A 22,788-nucleotide genomic window follows, 5' to 3' on the forward strand; every position below is an offset into this window, starting at 1 on the left:
ATTTTTCAAATAAATAAAGACTTGGAAGCAGATGTGCTTTTAGATGCTCCCTGAACATGGTGGTGGTGGTGGTGGTTGTTGCTAGTCACGAAGTCATGTCTGACCCATCACGACCCTATGGACAACATTCCTCCAGGCCTTCCTGTCCTCCACCATCCCCCGGAGTCCACTTAAGCCCACACCAACTGCTTCAGTGACTCCATCCAGCCACCTCATTCTCTGCCATCACCTTCTTCTTTTGCCATCTATTGTTCCCAGCATTAGGCTCTTCTCCAGGGGGTCCTTCCTTCTCATTAGGTGGCCAAAGTATTTGAGTTTCATCTTCAGGATCTGGCCTTCTAAAGAGCAGTCAGGGTTGATCTCCTCTAGGACTGACCGGTTTGATCGCCTTGCCATCCAAGGGACTCGCAGGAGTCTCCTCCTGCACCACAATTCAAAGGCCTCAATTCTTCGGCGCTCAACATGGTGGCAGTTCTTTTTGGAGAAGTGTGCATAGGATTGCTCCATTGATGTTCCACTCATTGATCACAATATTATTTTATTTAGGTGGATGAGAAAGATTCCCTCCAGTCCATCTACCCTGTCATCTGGCCCAGGAGCTGTGCAAACTATGGAATTTAACCCTGCTCATATAGAAATGGCCCATGTTTCAAGATCCCATCTGGTTATCCATATTTCTGCAACATTGCATTGTGGTTTCCAATGCAGTGACCACTTCCCCTTCTTGTGCTATAAAACTGAATAGGCTTGGCAGTTCACCTTGGATTTTTTCCCTGCATTCTGATGTTGCAACAGAAGTTGGGTGTTCTTAGTAGCCACAAGGCCAAGTTATAGCAGAAAGAAGAAGGGCAAAGTCTGTGGTATGTGATATGCATTGAGGTTGGGGCGGTTGCTCACTAGCAACAGAGAGAAGACCTAATAACCGACATTCCCCAAACCTCCCAAAGGCAGAGACACACCTGTGCAATTTACTTAGTGAGAAAACACTAACAGAGATGGAGACTCTCAGAAATAATGGAAGTGATTCATACTTATTCAAGTATTTTAATGCTAAAATCTTCAGAATCACTGTTAATAACAAATGATAAGCACTAAAATGAATATGAAATGTTGAAGCTACTCTCTAGCATTGAAATCTTATGTGTATGTATCAAAAGTAATCTCCCTCGAGGTTGAAAATGACTGCATTTTAGATATTTTTCACTTGCAGTTGGACAGTTCTTTGCTTGTTTCTTATCTTGTATGAATTTTAATGTGAACATTATTTTTAAACTGTATGTTCCTAGGAATATATTTGTTTCAAAATTTAAGCAAAGTAAGCAAATTACATGTATGAGCAAATAATTATTCCTCTCTTAAAGGCTGCCCGAAAGTAATTTTAGAGACAGAATACTTTGTGAACCAGCAGAAGCTTTGTCTCCTTTCTGCTCTTTCTAGTGCAGCTTCCCTCTCTCTTACCTGCCTTAGAAGTAAGTCTCCGAGTCCAGCTGGGTTCTCCCAGGTAGCTGTGGTGCTCTGATACAAACCCCTAAGACTTGGTGGGTTACATGCAAGAAAAGCCTGGAAGACGTCGCAGCCCAAGATTATGATTGCATCCAGAATGCAACGTTCTCAGTATGTGGTGGGGCATTACTCCTGCAGGGCTTCACCTGTTGCATCCAGATTAGAATCAATACTTTAGGAGCATGTGTTGTCGGTATGGTTCATCTTTGGCGAGAATATTCTGCAGGGCACGAGTTTTCAAAGATGGTTGCTGATTACATTCAGGACTTTCTTCACACTGGACTTCTGGTAAATCTGAAAGCTATGCGACTTCATTTACTTTTTTAAAAACCTCCTTATCCAGGATTTCTAAATTTAAAAACCTTCTTGGGTGATTGTGTACAGCTGCAGTAGTGAATATTGTCCAGTTGGAGATCTCCCAGGCAACCAACTAAAGATCAGTGCGTTAATAAAATTTGGGAGACTATGATTGTGCATAAGCAAGCAAGGAGAGTCCTAACTTGAAGAAATATATCATGGTGCTACGGTTTCCAGGAATTTCCTAGGCTGAAGCTCCTGAAACATTTGATCACCTTCCAGCCAAGTACAGTTGCCTATGTTTTTCAGACTAATTTGCGCGCGCGCACACACACACACGATTACACACTTGCACTTTTACATGCTGTATAAATTGTATTTTTACTTTTTTGTTAGATCTGGAGTTTATTTATTTATTTAGAAAATTTCTAGGCTGCCCCATTCGCTGAAGCCTCGGGGCGGCTTACAAATAAATAAAATACATAAATAACAATATGAAATACACATAACTGTATTTTGGCGGCTTTACTGTTGTTCTATAAACAGGTTTTATTTATTATATTACTACACACTTCAGTAGCTGAAAGTCATTGGCCTGTTCACAACAATTAAAGCCATAAAATACTCTATAAATGCTTGTTAGTAGTAGTAGTATTTATTTCATTTCTATACTGCCCCATAGCTAAAGCTCTCTGGGCAGTTTACAACAAGGTGTAAAAGAAAACAGTAAAATAACATACGAACAACATAAAACAACAAAGTTAAAAGAGTTAAAAGTAATGTAAAAATACAGTATAAACCGCCAGCAGGATAATTCTGTCAGGCCCCTGGATAAGCAGGGGGATCTTTAAAGGCCTGGCACCAAAAAGATAGCAAATGTTGAGCCAGGCAGGCTGCAGCAGGGGGTTTGTTCCAAAGATTGGGGCCCCCACAAAAAAACCCCTCCCACCAGTTGCCTCTCTTTAAGCCTCAAGTGGGGTTCGCACTCAGAAGTGAAAGCTGAAACAAAACCTACCTGGCTCTATGGGGTGGGGAAGGAAGCTGGGGCATTGTCTGGATGCAGCTTAAGGTTCGGCTCAGGCTCCTCCCTCCTGTGCCCTCCCAGTAGACCTGGACGCAGTGGGGCAGCCCCCTCCACCACCACAGGCCTACCCTGCAGCAAACCCACTTTTCTCTTCCCCCATTTGCAGCCTCAAAGAGGTAGACTGTACTATCCTTTCTGCTTGCTGAGAGCGGACAGAATAGAGGTTTGGTCTTCAGAGTTCCACTGGACCTCAGACCTGGCACTCCAAATGACCTTGTGGGTCCCCAGAGCGGCAGGAGGTCATAGGATCTGCACCCACAAGGATTTGAAGCAACGGAGGCTAAAAGACTAACAGGCCTGGGAAAAGGTGGTCTTCTCCTGGCACCAGAAATGACACAGTGGACATGCTAGGCAAGCATATTGGTTATGGGCCAAGAATTATATTTTAATTCCTTTGTTTCTTGAATTATACTTGTGTATTACTTTGTAGGTGGTTCTTTTGTTGCCTTTATTTTGTTTATTTTGAAAATAAATGGAAATTTCATGGAAAAATCCATTATCAATCATACACATAAAGGGCACAATCCTATGCATGTTGAGACAGGAAAAAGTCCTTCAATTCCCAACATTCCAGGCACTGGGAGTTGTGGGGACTTTTTTCTGTTTAAGCATGCATGGGATTTTGCCCTTAATGAGTATAATGGAAAATGGATAACATTATTTGAAACAGGGTTTCTTTGCCTAGATTTTGGACGTTCTGAAAAAGATGTTGAGGAGAGTATGCACACCTCTGGGTATAATACGTTGTTGTTGTTGTTGTTGTTTGCATCAAGTCATCTCCAGCTTATGATGACTGTGAATAAAAGCCTTCCGGTATGTCCTGTCCATTACAGTTCCATTCAGTTCTTCCAAATTCCTTTATGGACTCAGTCCATCTCATTTTTGGTCTTCCCTTTTGTCTGTTGCCTTCAACTTTCTCTAACATGATTGTCCTCCCCAATGAGCCTTTCCATCTGAAGCATGACAAATGCTGCTGTGACTTTTGCTTCTAGCAAAGACTCTGGCTGGATTTGCTTTATGATCCACTGTCGCTTTGTCAGTCCAGGGTATTTTCAAAGCTCTCTCCAGCACCATTGTTTGAATGCATCCATTTTCTTCCTGTCAGCTTTCTTCACTGTCCAGCTTTTACACCCATACATTGTGACTGGGAATACAATAGTTTGGATGACCTTGAACTTTGTAAAATGTCCTTACACTAACTCTTTTCTCATTCTGTCATTGCTGCCCTTTCATGGTCCTAATACATAGTAACCCATCTAAAATTATTTTTTCCATGGAAATCAAGTGCCGTGCCTCTAGCATTGGAGTCAGTACAGTTCTTGTTATGGATATGTATCCATGGTTACAGATGTTTTGTAGAAACTGGTCCTCCCAGCAAACTTATTTTAGAGCAGTTTCAGCCTTTTGAATGACACCAAATGTCTCAGGAACCAAGATGATGAAACTAGAAAAACACCAAGGGAAAATGCTAGGCATGCTTACTTAGCAGCAAGTTAAATTATTAAAAATACAGTCTACCTCAGAGTAAATAAGAATTAAAAGTAGAATCAATTTGAAATGTTTACGAGCACCCCATGGAAGCTGCTTCCACTTGACCTGTGTACAGCAAATTTCTATCGAATGAAGCTCTGTTATTGCACAATTGAATACAGCTGGTTGCCATTGCAAACCACTTTTGCAGTGCAGACTGTGGGAAGGGGAGCTTTCCGTCTATTGCTAGCTCCAGGTTTTTAAGGGTCTTAGAGGAAGACCCACTCTGTGGCTCCCTTCCCTCACTGGGTCTGCCTTCTCATTACTCTTGTCACCAGCTGCAAGTGATCCTTTTCTTCTTTCCCATCAGCACTACTGTCCCACTGGCATTGGCTGGGCCAGAGCAAGAAGCAGAAGAACAGCTGATGACAAGGGCAAAGCAGAGGTGCCAGTATTCTAACTTGGCTTGTGTCTTTAGCTATTGCCTTCTGCAATGCTCCTCTTTTGCATCACAGAGCCAGCCTAACTGGTTAGTTTTAACATAACATAGACTTCATCCTGATCTACTTGGAAGTAGGGGGAAAAGACTGACCACAACAGTGTCGTGGTTAGAATGTTGAACTGGGACCCGTGAGATCCAGGTTCTGGACCTCGCTTTGGCTCTGAAGCTCGCTGGGTGACTTTGGGACAATCATGAAAGCTCAGTCTAACTACCTCAAAGGCTTGTTGTGTGGTTAAAATGGAGAGGAGGAAGATGATAAAAGCTGCTTTGATTCCTTACAACAGGAAAATGGGAAGATAGAAATGTCGTTGTGGTTATGTGCTATCAAGTCATCTCCAATGTATGCTGATCCCATGAATGAAGCCCTCCAAAATCTCTTATCCATGACAGGCCTGCTCAGCACTTAAACATTCCAGGCTGTGGCTTCCTTTACAGAGTCAATCCATCTCATATCCCCTCCTTCTTCTGCCTTCGACTTTCCCTAGCATGATGGCCTTCTGCAGGGAGTTCTGTCTTCCCTTGATGTGCCCAAAATATGACATCCACAGTTGAGTCATGCTTGCGTCTAGGGAAAGCTCTGGCTTGGAAGATATACATCTAATGCAATACTCAGCAGGATGTGACTTAGAGGAAGAGATAACTGCTGCGCCCTTGCCTTTCTGCCCTTGCCTTTCTGTCCGTTGGCGTTGCTCCCCATCACCATCTGCAGATTTTGGAGCTCTCAGTGTTGAGATGCGGCTCAATGTTATAAACAACCCTCAGGCTCAGGAGCAATAAAACTAAAGTCTAGTCTTTTATTGCTACTTATCTACAAGATTTACAACTCTACAGATAAGCTCTACTGTTGAGGTCTTTGCAATGCAGATGCTAATCCTTCTCTCTTGGCCCCGTCTGTCTTTCCTCTCTGATGCGTAACAAGGCTTGCCTTTGTTCCCACCTCCTCAGAATTCTCTGATTGGTTGCTAGGGAAAAGTCTATCACGCCCCTTTCATCTCCTGTGTCCTGCCCAGGAAGCTCAGCGTCAGGAGTGGGTGGGGCCGTCTGCTCACACTCTCTCTGAGCAGAACTCATAGTGCCTTTTTCCTCGGGGCTCTCGTGCTTTGATGTAGGCTCGGGTGTTTGCTCAGTGGGTGGAGGGTCAGGATGAGGTACAGCTAACTGCTCAGCCACCCCCAAGCTAGGTTGTGGGGTTGACATTCGGGTACAGGGTCCCAAGCCCAAGACCTCCTTGTGAGGTGCTGCCTCTGTTGGGGCTTCAGGCATGACACTCAGTCCAATCTGGAAAGCATCCATCCTACACAAGTACAGCAGACAGTTATCTTCAGACTTTCACCTACCTTGTGGATGTCAGGGAGAATAGGGTTTACAGGTGACCCACTGGAATCCCTAGGAGCAGTGGACCTGGTGGTGGTCTTTTTCTTCATGCCATGTGAAGGGACTGGAGGAAACTGCGTGAACAGGGCTAATCCCACATTGTGGCAATATACTTTTGGTATATTGTGTGTGTGGGGACTTCGTTGTTGTTGCTTGGAGGAACATTAATCAAGCCCCCTACACCTGCAGACATAACCTGAATGATGTAGATCAAACTCAAGCTTACACCTCCGCCATAAATTAAAGTTTCTAATCAAAAGAAAGGGCACAAGCTGGCCAATGGCCTCATGGGGTGGCCCACCTAAAGTCCAGGAAAACCCGCACCCCTCTCAGCAGAACAGCAGGTCTGTCCAAACCCCTTCGCTCCCTTTCTCATCTTGACAACGTTGCATATTACTGTGATTACGAAGCCTTTCATGAAAAGCAGTGATCGCGGAAGTGCTCGAGATACACTGCATTGGTTAGGGTTTCTGCTTTATTGGATTGTTTGCTTCCAATTATTAATTTAATTTCTATACCACCCATAGCTGAAGCTCTCTTTAATCCTGAAGACAATCAAGCTTGGTGCAGGCCTTGGATTTTTGGTGCAGGCCTTGGATTTTTGCATTATATACTAAGCTGGACGCCTGTCAGGCAGTGGTTCTCCAGAACCTCACACAAATCTGCTACCCAACATCCATTTAACTGGACATACCAAGGATTAAACGCTGAGGTCATCCCCATCCGTGGGTCTGGTGTGCCCCACAGCCATTGTGGCTCCTCTCCAGAACTACTTTCACATAGGACAGAAGTTAGAGAGAGGTTCTCTCAGTGTATGTTCTGCATGCACACACGTCTTAACTAAAGGTCATTGCACGATCAGCTAGTAGCTTGTCTGGAGGCACAGCTAATATGCAAGAGCAAATCAACAGTGTGTTGCAAGAGAACGTTGGGAAAGCATTCCTGAAGCTTAAGCCAAAGATGGGCTCTGTCTGCTGGTGTCTTTCTGTAAAACCAGGCTAAAGACAAACTCACTGGCTTTAGAATAATTTGTGTCCTTTAGGGGATTTCTTTCTCCCATTACCCCCACCCCACCCCCGGTGTTCATTCATAAGATCTAAGTGGGCAAAAAAACAAAAAACCCCACCCTTCATTTTGACAATGCTTATGTCAAATCTTGCATCTCACTGGTTTATATCAGCTTTCTGCAACCTGAGGCCTTCCAGATGTTTTGGACTATGCCTCCAAGGCTTCTGATTTCTCTCCAAAAGCAAACTTGCTTAATAGTCAAACAAGATGGTACACTAATGATGTGGCATGTAGCTGGGGCTTATCTTTTCTTTTACTCATGTGTAAGGACACTTGGTCCTTATTTGGACAGGGAGGTTTAATGTTTCCATGCATCATTTTGTGTCCCAACTCTCACTCTCTCCCCCTATCTCTGCACAGGGGGCTAGAGAGAGAGAGATTTTTCTGTTGGAGTTGATACTTTCCCCTTCTTTTAATGCACCCACCATGTGGGGAAGGAATTTGGAGGGGAATGAATGAGGGGGGAGCATTCTTTTTTCATGAAATACTATTTTGAAATGCAGTCAACAAAATAAAAGCAGCAAAAAGAGCACACTTAATAAATCAAGGTTCCCAAGTGAAACAAAGGAATTCACTCATTATAATTCTTGGTCTCTAACAGGTATGCTTATTGAAGATTTTCAGTAAAATGGCCAGACCAAAAGCTTAACAACCACTGAAAGAGTAAAAATAGAAGTGGTACAATGTACAAAAGAGCTGCGCCAAGTGTGTGTTACTTTGTCTGCATAAGTAAAAAAAATAATAATAATGTGCTTGCCGGTAATTTGATCAAAATGTTTGAGGAACTTCAGCATAGGAAATAAAAGGAAACCACGGTACCGTAATACCTTTTTAAAGCTGGCATTCTTGCTGTACTTGCCGAATGAGTCATAGCTTCCCAAATTTTATGAATCCACTGCTTCTTTAGTTATTTGCTTGGGAGACACCCAATTCTGAGCTATCCATGGTACTGATCCTAGTTGGGCTTGGAGTTCAGCGCCATGGGTAGCTCCTAGAAAGGCCAAAATGAAAGCTGCAGTGGGTGAACTGTTCCACTGGCTTTAGTCCCTTCTAAGTAGGACTAAATCCTGGGTCATGTTATGATAACAAAGAAATGTCTCATTAAGGTACTTAATTTCATCCCAGATGAAATCTCTTGCCTCTAATTCCCTTGCATTATTGCCTTTTTCCACCAGATGAACGAGAGGCAGTCCAGAAAAAGACATTCACTAAGTGGGTTAATTCTCACCTGGCACGTGTATCCTGCAGAATCACAGACTTGTACACCGACCTTCGCGATGGGCGGATGCTTATCAAACTGTTGGAAGTTCTTTCTGGAGAAAGGCTTGTAAGTTTCTTTTCCAAATAGTCCATGTGCTGTCCCAGTTCTGTGAGAGCCTAACCTGGCTGCAGTCTTTTAAAAAAAATAAAATGAAATCAAAGCCATGGGTAACACTCATGAAATGTCTGATGTGGTTATGAAATGAAGTAAAGTTTGAAGCTACTCGATTTTAGAGAGCTATATTTGTTCAACATGATTGTGAAATGCAAATTTTCCTTATTCTTCTGTTTCTGCTATTATGTTAAGTGAACCTTTTTCAGTAGTTTATGAGCTTGGGCCAAGGGGGAAGGCAGCTTGTACAGAATGAACATCTACAAGTTAAATTTTAAGAAACTGAATACCTGGAAAATGAGGGAAAAAGTATCTTGAAGTGCTATTAACCTACACCACCACCATTTTTAGGTGACAATCTTGTACCTGTTTAAACAGCCTGACTGGAGTATGCTGGGAGTTATAGACTTTTTTTGTCTTGGCATGCATAGGATTTTCTTGTAAACAATCTTGAGGTTTTTAAAATAAAAGACAGCATCGAAAATAAATAAAAGGATTGAACCTTGAATGTGTAACATTTTTATTGTATTGGATTGCCAGAAGCTGATGGAGAGGTAGGAAATTTGGTTTAAAATGGCAGTGATTCTTGATCTTTGTTTCTGTCAAAAGAATGATTTAAAAAATGAAATAAAAACCAGTGTGCCAAAGTATATTTTGAGAAACAGACAGCAATTCCCGTATAAATTAGCCATCTGAACGCATAGCCTTCCTTTCCCACCGTTCATCATGAATACCCAGGAATAATTATACGAACTAGAAGAGATAGGTGATGTTTATTGCCATGGCATCCTGCTGACATATGCTGCCAAACACCATTTAAAGGGGCACCACCATTCTTTCCTTGATCTCCCTTTTTCCTTGGAAAAAAGTCAACTTTTTTCAGTTTAGGTGTCAAAGTACATTTTGTTTAGCCCTGTAACACCTCATATGAAAAGTTTCAACCCTGCAGGGTTATGTTCCATGTGAGCAAAATTGTCAGTCCCAATTTTTTTCACCACTCAAAATGATACTGGTTGTAAGCTTCATTTTTATTTCATTTTTATACTGATTCATAGCCTGGGCTTCCTGCACAGGGTACAGATTCAGTTGCAGACTGGCCCCTGATTGAGACAAGGGATTATATGAGTCTAACTTAAGCCCAACTCAGTTTGTTAGGTCCAAATAGGAATACCATTGCATAGAAACCAAAATGGTGGACTAGAGGAATCTTCCAGTGTTAGCCAGAAGGGTTCTTGAATACACACTAGCACTCTGTGCACGTGGAAAAGGGATTGATTTCTCTGTAAGGGAAACAAACGGCAGAACTACCCAAAAGTATGCCTTACGCTTTTCCAACCTTCAACGGGTTCAGCAGTGTTCTTTCTCCAGTGCTGTCCTACCTCAGCGGTGAGAATCCAAGGCCTAGCAAAGTGTTTAGGTACCGCTCAGCCCATTTGGCAGCATTTCTGGGCTTGCAGCTGTACCCCGTGCTTGAGAAAAGGTGGGGCTTGCCCCAGGGCCACACCTATATTTGGCAGAAGACAACAGCTTACAGAGCTCCATTTTATCCTCACAACAACCCTGTGAGGTAGGTTAGCTTGATTGTCACACAGCGAGCTCCTTGGCTGAGTGGGGATTAAAACCCAGATCTCCCAGTAACTCCAGTCCAGCCCTGTATGTATGTATGTATTAAAAGCTTTTGTATACCATCCTATTATACAAAAATCTCAGGATGGCTTACAATATTTAAAAGGACAATTAAAACAACCATTTCTAATAAACAATAGAAACAGAACAAAACAATAAATCACAAAACAGAGCAACTGAAAGTTAAAAGTTGTTAAATTTTAAAGTACTGTTTAAATAAAAAGGTTTTGGCCTGGCGCTGAAAAGAGTATAAACTTGGCTCCAGGCGTACCTCTCTGGGAAGTACATTCCAGAGTCTGGGCGCCACAGCAGAGAAGGGGCACCACCTACTCCGAGCTGATGACCTTTTTACCTCTCTTAGAGATGGTTCCCAGAGCAGGACTTCTCCCACAGATGTTAGGGGCATGAGGGCATATAAGGAAGGAGACGTTCCTTCAGGTATCCTGGTCCCAAGCCATTTAGAGCTTTATAGGTCAAAACCAGCACCTTGAATTGGGCCCAGACTTCAACTGGAAGCCAGTGGAGCTGGTAGAGGACCGGCGTTATGTGAGAGTAACGGTCGGTCCCCATCAGCAGCCTGGCAGCTCTATTCTGTACCAGTTGCAATATCCAGACCGTTTTCAAGGGCAGCCCCACATAGAGCGTGTTGCGGTAACCCAAGTGGGAAGTTACCAGAGCATGTATCACTGTTGCCAGGGACTGCTCATCCAGGTAAGGACGCAGCTGAAGTATCACAGCGACTCTGTTGCATCTGCTGCCCTTTCTGCCTTGTGAGCCAAAGAAAACAACATCGCGGGAGGCGCTGAAACACCACCCCTAGTCACCTGCTTTTATTTCACTTAGAATCATTCTGTCAACAGTTTGTTAATGTGTTTGACTGTCCTGAGCAATCCATGTATGAGACTTCTAGGCACGTGGAAGCTTAATTTAGCAGATATTTCTTAGCCTGGTTGCCACCTCTTCAGAATTGAACATAAGTTGAGAAATCTGTGTTTAAAGAGCACATTCAAGCAAGTCTGCCACTACAAACAAACATTGATCAAGATAAGGTGGTTTGCAAAAACCTCCAGATAATTACACACACATTCCAAAGTACAATAGCTGGATTGGTTTTCAAATCCCATTTGCGATGCCTCTCTTGTGTATGTTTTTTCTTTGTACATACTAATATTTATTTTGAACTAAATGCAGAACCCAGTGCCATGCTACACAGAATTATCGTGTCTGAAGCCAAGGGTGTTCTTCAGGCTGTTAAAATCCAGAGTTTAGATAAGCCTGAGCTCAGGGCTGTTTCTATGCTTCATTTTCCTGTTTATTTTTTTGACAATATGTACAAGGAGGCAGCCACAAAATGACTGGCTTAGCCTTTGTGCCCTCAGAATGACAGAATTGGGAAAGATTCCAGAACTGCAGTTGTAGTTCACAACTTAAGTGGTCCTACTGGGGTGGGCAGACAATAGATCTTCAAATAGTTTGGACTTGAAATCCAACAGTTAAATGGTGGGAGTTTAAAGTCATAGAGAAGTCCCTGCTAGCAAGGCCAAAACATCTGGAGACCCACCTTCTACATAAGTGATGTTCCTGTTATATGATTCTCCCACATCTCCTTAAAGGTCTTGTGATACCTTAAAGACTGTTGTACGATCTTGTCTGTGACAGCTTATGTCACAACATGAGAAGTCAAACAGGAAATACAGCATTACAGGTGCCTTAAATATGGACTCTTGGATTCATTACTGGTGAGAGAAATATAGATTCCCAAAGGCAGTGTTTAGATATGCATTTTAAAAAAATATTTTCTATTTTCAGAAAGTACAGTAAAAAGAAGTATATAGAAAAAAAGGTGCCAAGGGTCATTCCAGGAAGTTGGCATCCTGCATCATTTAAACACGTTTATAATAAAACTCTATCCTACCTTCTCATCCAGACTTAATCAGAAATTTATCCAGGTGATAAGATTACAATTCTAAACCAAAGCAATCCAACATTTGTGAGAATTACATTTTAACAATTATTCACATTCCTATGCATTGTTTATGGGTGATCTATTTACTGTGTGACAGGTTGAGTACAGTTCATCTTTATTATTTCTGAAAGCCTTTTCATGACAGTCCTTTTTACTTGTCTATGAGAACAGAAGACAGTGTAGCTTGAAACTGTCATTTTAGCAGAGTATTAGCAGGAATACATTTAAGTCAAGAAAACAGCCCCTAAAGGTCTGCTGGCCATGTAACCTAAAGGTCACAACAATGTATTGTTTTCTTTCTTCCAAGGTAGAAGAGGATCCAGCCATCAGGCTATAACATTTTGGGTGCCCTGCATTCCTGAGCAGAAGCACAACACACATACACACAATTATATAAAAGTGCTCTTTGGCTGTTCAGTCCTTTAACAATAATTTCTTTATGATTTCTGAAAGACCAAAGGTCAGCTCATATAAACAGATTTTCTCTGGTGACATCTTGCCCTTTGCCGCACTAAGGGGGGGCGATTAGAAGGAATTAAGGCTGCCTTGCTTATGTGTGCCATGCGCATAACTGACATTCTTAAGCAAACAGGAAAACTGTGAATAAGGAAGCCAGATCACATTCCTCACTATCCAGCCTCCTAGTCCAACTTCTGTGGTTTAGTAGTTTCATTTAAAGGATTGGAAGAGGAGGAAATGTGTTTATTATTATTTAAATCTGTGAGCCAATCTTTGCAAGCTTGTGGAGCAAGTCATTATTAACCCAATAACCAAGCAAGGAGTTGAATCTTAGCCTTCCAGGTTCCAGCCCAACCTGCTGTCTGTCCCTGGATCTCCAGTTTCAGAACCAACCTGTGCATTAAGAGACATTGCTTCCCATAACAGTTTCAACAGAGCATGATGGGTCTGGCAGAGGAAGCAAAGCACCCACTGCCTCTTCTGCCATCCTGCATACTCGCCTACATCGATTTCCTAGTCACCCATGGTGACCAGCTAACTTTTCAAACACACAGCTGCGTGAATGACTATGTAAAATACAGTTTCTTGAACTACCTCAGGGACTTCCTCCTCATCAACAACTCTACCACAGAAGCCTCACACATTTTAGAAGATACTGGAATGCATCTGAGGAGACCAATTTGTTTTTCCTGAGTACTGGCCAGACTTGCTGGTCTGTGTTGCCACACTAGAATGTCTTTTTAAAGTAAGGCCCAACACTCCCCCATCTGTTCACTGCAGAGGAGAGACGGTTGGGGTGGTCAAAATGTATTTTGAGGGATAGCTGGTCTGTCATAACTGATGGCTTTGTATGATTTCAAGGAGCTTAGCTCAGTAACTGCGCCATTTTGACAAGCAGTTTGTAGTCCCATGACACGGCAAGTGATATTCGGCCCTTGTCGCAATTCCTCCTCCTACCCAACTACTGAAGGGAGAGAAACCCTGCTTTCTATCTTGTATGGTCATTCAGGTTATAAATCAGCAATTCCCATGTTGGTATTTGCCAGCTCTGTTGAACTGTAACTCTCAGCATCCCCAGCCTGCTCCTGGGAGTTTAGCTCAACACATCCGGAAGACACTAATTTATGCTTTATGCCAAACTTCCCTATGTCTTGTGTGAGCTTTCTGCTTGGTGCCGATACATAAAAATACTGGAAGGATTTTATTTAAAGCCATTTTCAGGTTAGGCTGTACCAACCTTTTCCCCCCTGTGAATATCCATATTTCTCAGGAAGTTGAAAGAGAGGATTAGGTCTCTTAATCTTTTTAAAAGGAGCTGCAATATATATTTACCTTTATATTTTGCACCCTGACACTCAAAATATTTCATGGCATTTCAAGGTACAAAATGCAGGATGTGCACAGCAAAGCTTTGAACAGCAATATGAAGAGCAGCATTTTATTTTTGCTTTCAAAAAAGCAACAGACAAAATGCAGCATTATACTACAGTGTTCCAGAACAGTGCTTAGTGGAAGCAGTCAATGCAGCGGCGTGTGGGCTGTCCTGGAGGGCAAAAAGCATCTCCTAGATTATCTCTTTCTGCCTGTTAACACAAATCAACCAAGAATTTCCCTAGCCTGCAAGTCTTAATTGCCAGTGCCTATATTCAGACAGGGCTAATTAAGCCTTGTTGTTTCAGCACACAGGTTGCTTTCTGTGCCAGAAAAATAGCTAGACTGTGTGATGTTTTCTTCCTCTGCCCCGTGACAGACAGAACTCCCAAGACAGCTTGCTGAGAGGGCATCAGCCCCGGCAGGAATCCACCCTGCCTGGACGCTCAGTTTAGACATTGTGGCAAATCATGGTTTGATGGAAGCTTAAGTTAGCCCATTGATTCCAGAAAGCTTTTTAGGCAGCATCAAGAATACGAGTTATTTTGGGGGGGTCCACTTTGCAAAGCAGGTAGTGGGTGATTGGATGTTATTGTGAGTGCATGTGTGTGTTTAGTTGTATTTTCTCATGTTGGATTGTGAGCCAACTTTGGGGAAAAGAAGGGGTGGAAAAGTTTTCAGTAAACCAGCCAATAGCATGAAGGAAGTAGGAGCAGGCAAACCACACCCAGCACCTAAAAGTGCTGCAAATCCACTGGGCTCCACCATTTTGGGACAACACAAAGAAGTACCAGCATGAGCAGGAAAAACCAACTCGGGCTGCTCTGATCAAAAGAAGAATGCCAGGAAACATCTGAGAATCTAAAACAGCCTTCTAATGGCAGCAATGGGTTAACATTTAAAATCTCTGGTAGCAGAGCTGTGAAAGACCCATAAGTAGACCATGGAGAACAACTGCCAATTAGCAGGGTAAACCAGGAGTACCAAACAAACCCCTTAGTCCCATTCTCAGCCTAACCACCATGAAGCCTTTCATGGGCCCATAGCATCAACATGGCCTTATCTATTGCCATTATTATTCAGCCCATTTATGTATTAACTCTATTTACATCCTTTTCATCCTTCATGTAACCCAAGGCAGCTTATGCAGCTTTCCATTTCAGCCACACAACAAGCCTGTAAGGTAGGTTAGAGCAAGAATCAGTTACTGGCCCAAACTTACCCAGTGAGAGGAACTGCCTCCCAGATCGCTTGAGTCCCAGCCTGGCACTCTAACACTATTCCACACTGACTCACATTTTCTCTGTGTTGAGGGACCTCTTTGCACAGAGACACAAACTCAGGAAGTGCTAAGAGGAGGAGCTGCTTTTCTCGACTACCTCCTGTTGACCATGGCAGTCTCTGAACACAGGAGCAACCAAGAAGCAAGGTAACCAGGCAGGTCAGCAGTCAGGTATACAAGTATCAATCAACACTGCTAAGCAAAAGTAGTTGAGATCGCAGGTAGAAGTCAGAACACAGTTAAGCAGTTAAAAGCATCACACAGTTCAACAGAAAAGGAGGCCAAGGGCTGATATCGGAAAGCATCAATCACAGTCAAAAGTCTTGGAGATAAGGCCAAGGAACAAGATCAACGTGGATTTCAAGCACCAGTAAGGCAGACATGGAAGGCTTTTAACAGCAGAGCCTGCTGAGTCCCACCTGGGGCCCAGCTGCACTACATTAGAGCTCTCCGGTCAGAACCCAACTCACAAGGAACCCCCTTTCCCCCAAGTAGACTTCTGCTTCAGACTCATACTTCAGTGAGGCTCCCTGGGCTGGACCTGCCTTCTCCAGGGCTGTTGCCCCGAGACTTGAGGGTGCAGTGCTCAGCTAAGTTGCGCCTGAATGCATAGTGGCTTACTCCTGAGTTGACCTTTCTAGGATTGCTCTGTAAATGTTTGAGCCATGCATGGCTGGCTGCCATGCTTAAAGTATGCATGATGGTGCATGGGTAGAAAGCTTGCACTGAGCCTGGGGAAAGGCTGTTACTGATTGCATGAGCTGCATGTGGAAGGCTCACATTCAGTCCCTGCATTTTCAGATACGACTGGAAAAGGCAGTTGTAAATCTGGGATGTAAATCAGTACACATCTGGCCCACCTGGGTTCCCAGTCTCTGGATTCACCCAGATGTCATGTTCCCAGCTCACCTCCTCCTTCCCAGCGGTAGCTGCTTGGATGTTGATGCAGTCTTCCTCCATTCTAAGAGGTCGAAATATTGACTTCTCCTAAGGTTTGGGTGCTGGCAGTAAGAGCTTAAAGCTAAACTATGCTGTGAGTTTAAAAATAAATGGTGCTGTCCTTTTTGCCTTCAGCACCCCCCTGGCCACCCCACGGTCAAGCAGTCCCTGAATTCAGTTCTCCGAAACTGAATGCAGCCCTCGGCAGGGTTTTGATGAGCTTAGCTGGAATTCATCTGTCTTCAGTTTATGGATTTCCTCTTGTGCTCGGCCCAGTCTTAGAAAGTGACCACTCAGCAAGTCCAGTTGCACAACCAGCAGCCTCCTTGTTTAGCTGCACAAACAAAGGCGGCAAGTGCCTGCAAAGCGGGGGCACTGGTGGCATTGTGGTTGCACAGGGCTTGACTCCATGTGCTTGCCTGGCAGTTGTGCTCAGGGCTCCAAGAAAGGAGCTGGGGAATGGGGGGGGGGGGGGGCTGAGCCCAGGGAATCCCATCTCCAAAACGGTTTCCTCACCCATCCCTGCTCCGTGGGCTGAACGAGGTTCAAGATTCCTGCTCCAGGGAATGCTAAAGCAGGTGGAGAAATATTCTGGCATGCCATGCACCATCTCTCTCCCTCTCTCTCCCTCTCTCTCTCTCTCTCTCATTCTCTGGTGGCCTCACATCAGCTTCAGCCCTGTGTAAGGGAATGGTGATGGGAACCGCAGAGCCCTTGAGTCACCTGAAAGAGCTGTTTTCGCCCTATCCCAGAATGAACCTACATCAGTTATCTCTGCCGCAGAATCCTTGGCTTGGAAAGGAATTGAACAGCACAGTCCTGGTCGCTTGCTGCCGCTTGGAGAACCAACGTGTCTCTTGTGCAGCAACAACACCGGGCAGCACTACAGGGCTGTAGTGCTGTTTTCCATCAAAACATGCACAAGATTGTGCCCTTAGGCTGCAATTCTGTACCCTGGGGGGGAATGTCCCACCTGCACACACAGTGGCTTACTCTTGAGCAGACTTTTATAGTCTTGCACTGTAAATAGCTTGAACATGAAACATAAATGTTAGTGCGCAGGTGCATTGTTTGCATGGGCATGCGGAAGGGCTGTAGCTCAAAGTAGAGTTGGAAGGGGCCAAGAAAACCATCGGGTCCAATCTCCCAACAAGCAGTGCTTTGTGGAAAGGGAAGTGGCTGTCGGGGGAAGTCAGCATTGCCGGAGTAAGGGCCTCGCCCCAGTATGCACCCTACAGTGCTGGGTAGTATAGGACCCACTATCATATTCTGCTGGTTGCAGCTATGGGGCTCTTCAAGAAACTGGACAGCTCTCTGAGTCCCATTACTAATGCCTGGTAATTAATACCTATGAGGTCTGTTCTCTGAGCTGATTCCTGCCCTTTGGGTCCCATGTAAGGGTTTAGAGTCACAACAGGAAGTGGAACTAGTTGTTTCCAAGCCATTGATGTCAGAAGAGGGATGATAACCCGTAATGTTTGTGTCAGCTGTTGATGAGTCTCCCTAGGATATGTAACACAGCTCCATAAACTTCCTGTTTTGCCACAGCTGTCTTTGTAGCTAACTGAATTATCTTTACTGAAAGCAGAGGGAATGCTGCAGGAATAGCCTAGCTAGTTCCCAACTAGGAAGGCTGATGTGGAAGGAATCTGTTTCCTAGTTGTGGGTTGCCCGGAAAGATCCTAACGGTGAGTTTCAAGGGAGGCTTTTTAAAACACTGTCCAGCACCTCCTTGAGCGAGATGGAATCACACTTTGCCATAAAAAGCATTCTCCACCCCTCTTGCCCACTCAGCCAGTGTGTTGTCATTCCCCCGGGGGGCTTTTATACACCAGGAAAGCCAAGAGTCCAGAGGGTCCAGAGTCCAGTAGGCCTTTCCTCTCTGTACACATGAAAAATATCCCTTATCACCTGTTGTATCCAGGTGGTGGTTTTGAGTACTGTCCATCATAGAGCTGTTGGTTTGTGGGTTGTGCACGTGGCAAACGGACGCTACTTCTCATGCCGTCTTTGGTTTGTGAGGGAGCAGTCTGAGGCAAGCAGAGCAGCTGCTTCACTCATGTGGCGCACTCCTCCGTACATTTTATCTGTGGGACCACACAACATCACCATCCTAGAACAGCTTGCCCCTGTATGGGGTGAACCATTCAGACAACAGGTTTCCCATGAGCACAAGGGCAGTTGGGCCTGCTTTGGTCCACCATGTCCTGACGGAGCAGAATAGTTGTATGGATTGGCTTTTAGGCTAGATAATCTGTCTCAAGAGGAAGCATTAATGGATAATCCTGCCTCATTCCAGTAGCCGGACTAGATGAACTTTGGGAACTATCTGAGCTCTAGTGTTCCTGAAGAAGTCGCCCCATGAGTTTCATTTAATAACAGTGGTGTCAGCTGCAAAGGTTCTGGAGACAGCAAAGTCTCTGATCCCCCCGCGTTTTGTTTTTCTTCTTATGAGCTGCACAGATCCTTTTAATGCTGCCACTTGACAAACACTCTTAATGTGGCTTTGTACAATTTACATTTTGTCTTAAATGTTTTGTTGAACATTGCTGGATTACTGGCTCCTTTCTTCTTCCTTTACGGCCAGCTAGCTAGAACATCCTAACATCTATCTTATTTTTAAGAAGATCCCCAAAAGTTGTAAAGTTCTCTTCTTCGGAGGTCTCCTCCCTCAGCTATGGCACCAACTGTGATCCCTTTTTAATAAGAGTTTACATGTTGGCAGACAGAGTATCCTGGACTTGTACCAATGCTCATTACTGCATGCATGCAAAGTTTATTTGCTTGTTTCCCACCACTGCAAGGAATGTGAGCATTGAAAAACAAGAATAGGGTGTTTCAGTTAAATTGAACTTGTATCATGTACACTAGGTATTTTAAAATGCAACTTCATTTGAAAGAAGACCCAAAACCTTTGGCTAGGTAAGTCAGCATGCAGAGGAAGTGGCAAAATTGGCAGAAGTGTAAGAGAAACCTCCATACCCATCAAGTTTCTACTCCTTCCATTGAGGAATACTTTGTTTGACAAGGGTCTAGATGTTTGTATCAACCAAAGTCACATCAGGTGGCCAGCTTGATATTTGATGCAAACTTGTACCTGTGCTCGGTTCATCTTGCTAAGCTATTCCAATTGCATGCTCTGGATTTTTGTGTGGATGGTAAAAGTGGGAATTAAAGGAAGGAGCATGAAACAGACAATCCATATTTAGAGACAAGGGGGAAGGTAGTGAGGAGAACCAGAAAGGCATGTAGAGTGCTTGTTCCTTCTCATAAGAGGATAAGAAAGGCCAAGCTGGTTCAGTCTAGTCCACCTCACAAGGGGCCAACCAGGAAACCCACAAGAAGGATACAAGTCCCCATGCTCTCCAGCAGCTGGGGTGTATTGGCATACTAACTCTGGTACTGGAGGTAGCATATGGCCATCAGAGCTGGTTGCCATTGATAAAGTTTGTCCTGGTAGCCAATGATAAAGTTTGTCCTCCACAAATCTGTCCAATCCCCTTTTAAAGCCATTCAAATTGGTCATCATGGCATCTTATGGAAGTGAATCCCATAGTTACACTATGTGTTGGGTGAAGAAGTACTTTTTTTTAATCCATCCTGAACCTCACACCTGTCACATTCACAGAATGATCCCATTGGGTTATCATGAAAGAAAAAGGTCTCCCTCTCCATTTTCTCCACATCTGCCATATCTTCCTATCTTAATTTACCTTTTCTTAAATGACATGGGGGTTTCTTTATTATGTTGGAAAATATCACTCTTGTAATTGTGCACCTCTGCTTCACAGTCACCTCTACTATAGTACAGTTTTCAGAAATACATTATCCCAGCTAAGCAACCTATATTGTGCCCAACCACGTATGTTTTCTAAGAGAAAAAACTCCAGTGGATTCATAGGTTCTTAATCTCCAAAGATTTCCCAATGCACTTCAGTGGAGAATACTCAACACACATCCTTTTGTGTCTGTAATAATTTCCCTCTATTGAAGTGAATGGGGAGGCCTTCATATACAAGCCCTTTTTGTGTGCTATCACAGCATATGGTACATTCTAACATGGGGCATTAAGCAAACAGAAAATGAGTTTCTTATCTAGACAGATGAAGTTACTTTCCCTTCTTTTTTTGATGTTCTACATAGCCCAAGCCAACAAAGGGAAGGATGCGCATCCATTGCTTGGAGAATGTTGACAAAGCCCTGCAGTTTCTTAAAGAGCAGCGAGTGCATCTTGAAAACATGGGATCCCATGATATTGTGGATGGAAATCACAGACTAACCCTTGGCCTTATTTGGACTATAATATTACGATTCCAGGTAAAGCAGAATTATCTTTGGTGTTTTGCCTAACTTGCTTTGCTCGGCTCCGCTTCGCCCCACCAACAGTTGGGTCATTTACACCCACCGTCTTAATGGTGGTTTGTTTGAAACTAGCCAATTCCAGACCATGGGTTGTGCAGGTTAAAGAACACGACAGTGGTCGGCTTATGGTCAACGCACAGTCGACTTGGATGCCAGAGGATAGAGGACGTAGATCACTTCTGAAATGCCCACTGTATCTAGATTTCGCCAACTCCATACTTTGTTCACGTTGGAGATAATCCCTCCTAAAGCAAACTTTCAATTTTATTTGCTAGGACAGATTATTTGATTACCTCCACTGCCAAATGTGTTAAATTGCCTCTAAGGAAGAGGATTTAAAAAATAATAATAATGGCAGATGATGATAATATAGGCCACTAAACTAGCTTAACTATCTGGCCAGGGCGGCTTATTTTATATTGTATGGTTGTATTTTATTCTTATGTTTACATTTTTAATTTATGATTATAATTATTTATTTTATTGTTGTAATCTGCCCCGAGGCTTCGGCGAATGGGGCGGCATAGAAATGTTTTAATTAATTGATTGATTGATTGATTGATTGAGCAGACAACCTATTGACAGTCTTAAATTATCACTCATTTTCCTGTTATGAAATCTAGCCTGATTTTTGGCATGTTGACACTCTACTTGTCTTGTTTTGTGTTTCTAGTCTGACGGCTTTTTCTGAAACTGAAACAAACAAATCCAACTTGTTTAAATAAACCATAGTTAATATTAACCACACTTTAGGGTTCAGATAGCATGCCAAAGTCTGGCTATTCTAAAAGGGAAGGTCTTGATTTCCTTGCAGAGGGGTGAATGTGGAAGCACACACATCCCCTGGTGGGGCGTGAGGGCAGGGGGATATCAAATGCATGGCAAAGAAAGGTATTTGTTGTTTTGGAATATTATGCACCCTTGCTTGAATACCTGTGCATGAATTTCTTTCACGACTTTGCTAACGTTATTCTCCCAGAAGTCTGAAACTGGTATGAAACACATTGCGTGAGAATTTGGCAAATGAATTGCGATTCACTCTGATACATGGCATTGCAGATTCAGGATATCAGTGTCGAAACAGAAGACAACAAAGAGAAAAAATCTGCTAAAGATGCACTACTCCTCTGGTGCCAGATGAAGACAGCTGGGTGAGCTTGAATTATGTGGCCTCTTGGTGCAACATTCTATTGTTAAGCGGGATAGTTACTGATTTGCATTTAAAAGGTGCCAAGGGAGTGCCCTTGTCGCAGCCTGGGCTGACTCAGGACTTTTTGTGGATTCAGTGCTCCATACTTGTACTATTATGGGACAGACAACAGACATCCTCCCTAGATGCGGAATTGAAGGGCTATTCATTCTCCAAAGTGTTGTTTAGAGTAGTTGTCTTCTCAGAAGTCTCCATGATGGAGCACAGGCAGGACCCTGCTGCACCCACTCCCATTCTGAAATTTTGGGACATGGAAATGCAGAGCTTGTGGATCCTGGTAGATTCTCTTTTAAGAGCCTGGATGTGTGCAAGCCCTCCTCTCTGCTGCCCCAAAGACGTCTGGCCTGGCGTCTGCCTCCAAATGGCCTCCAAATGAACAACCTGAGCTGGAGTTTCTCATCCATTTGGGGTCCACTTCCCTTGGAATCATGTTCTAGAATGGGTTGGACAACTGCAGGCAGTCCAGAACACGCAGCACCCCACCCCCAGGCCTTAAAAGGAAAATTGCCAGTTCGCCCTCACAGTTTGGCATCAAACCACTGCATAGGAGGACAGAGTGCTGCAAGGGTTAAATTCAGCTTGTTGGCAAGCTAATTCAAACCTTTTTGATGCTCTGTGATGGAACGTGCTAAATTGGTGCAGAACCTGTATCTTCCTCTGACAGTTCTGTGGGATGCTACAGATGCCATTAGGTTTTGTTACCAAAAAAATCAGGGACGAGGTGAGGGCTGCTGAGGGCCACATGCATCCTGCAGACTGCATGTCGCTCGTCCCTGTTCTAGAACCTTCTCCCATCCCATTGCTTCTTAGGTTTAGCATGGATTGCTCAATTGGCTAGGCTGTGTGAGTGGGGCATCTCACCAAGAGTGTTGTATCTTGGTCCCACCATCTGCTTGCATCCTT

At 43.7% G+C, this 22,788-nt stretch overlaps 1 protein-coding gene across 5 annotated transcripts in view; it reads left to right on the forward strand.

Moving 5' to 3' along the window:
• The window catches only part of SPTBN1 (spectrin beta, non-erythrocytic 1), a 209,551-nt gene that overhangs the window by 115,763 nt on the left and 71,000 nt on the right, over positions 1-22,788 (forward strand). For 4 of the 5 annotated variants that reach the window (XM_044429615.1, XM_044429617.1, XM_044429618.1 and 1 more), the window contains 3 exons: positions 8,474-8,625; positions 20,457-20,630; positions 21,735-21,826. In XM_044429615.1, coding sequence (XP_044285550.1) covers positions 8,474-8,625; positions 20,457-20,630; positions 21,735-21,826 — 418 coding nt within the window. Of the gene's footprint in view, positions 1-8,473; positions 8,626-20,456; positions 20,631-21,654; positions 21,827-22,788 lie in introns of those variants that run through there. The other variant, XM_044429620.1, reaches the window with a different exon arrangement.

Source organism: Varanus komodoensis, unplaced genomic scaffold (genome assembly GCF_004798865.1).
Source record: "Varanus komodoensis strain SLA01 unplaced genomic scaffold, ASM479886v1 scaffold2, whole genome shotgun sequence".
Lineage (NCBI taxonomy): Eukaryota > Metazoa > Chordata > Lepidosauria > Squamata > Varanidae > Varanus > Varanus komodoensis.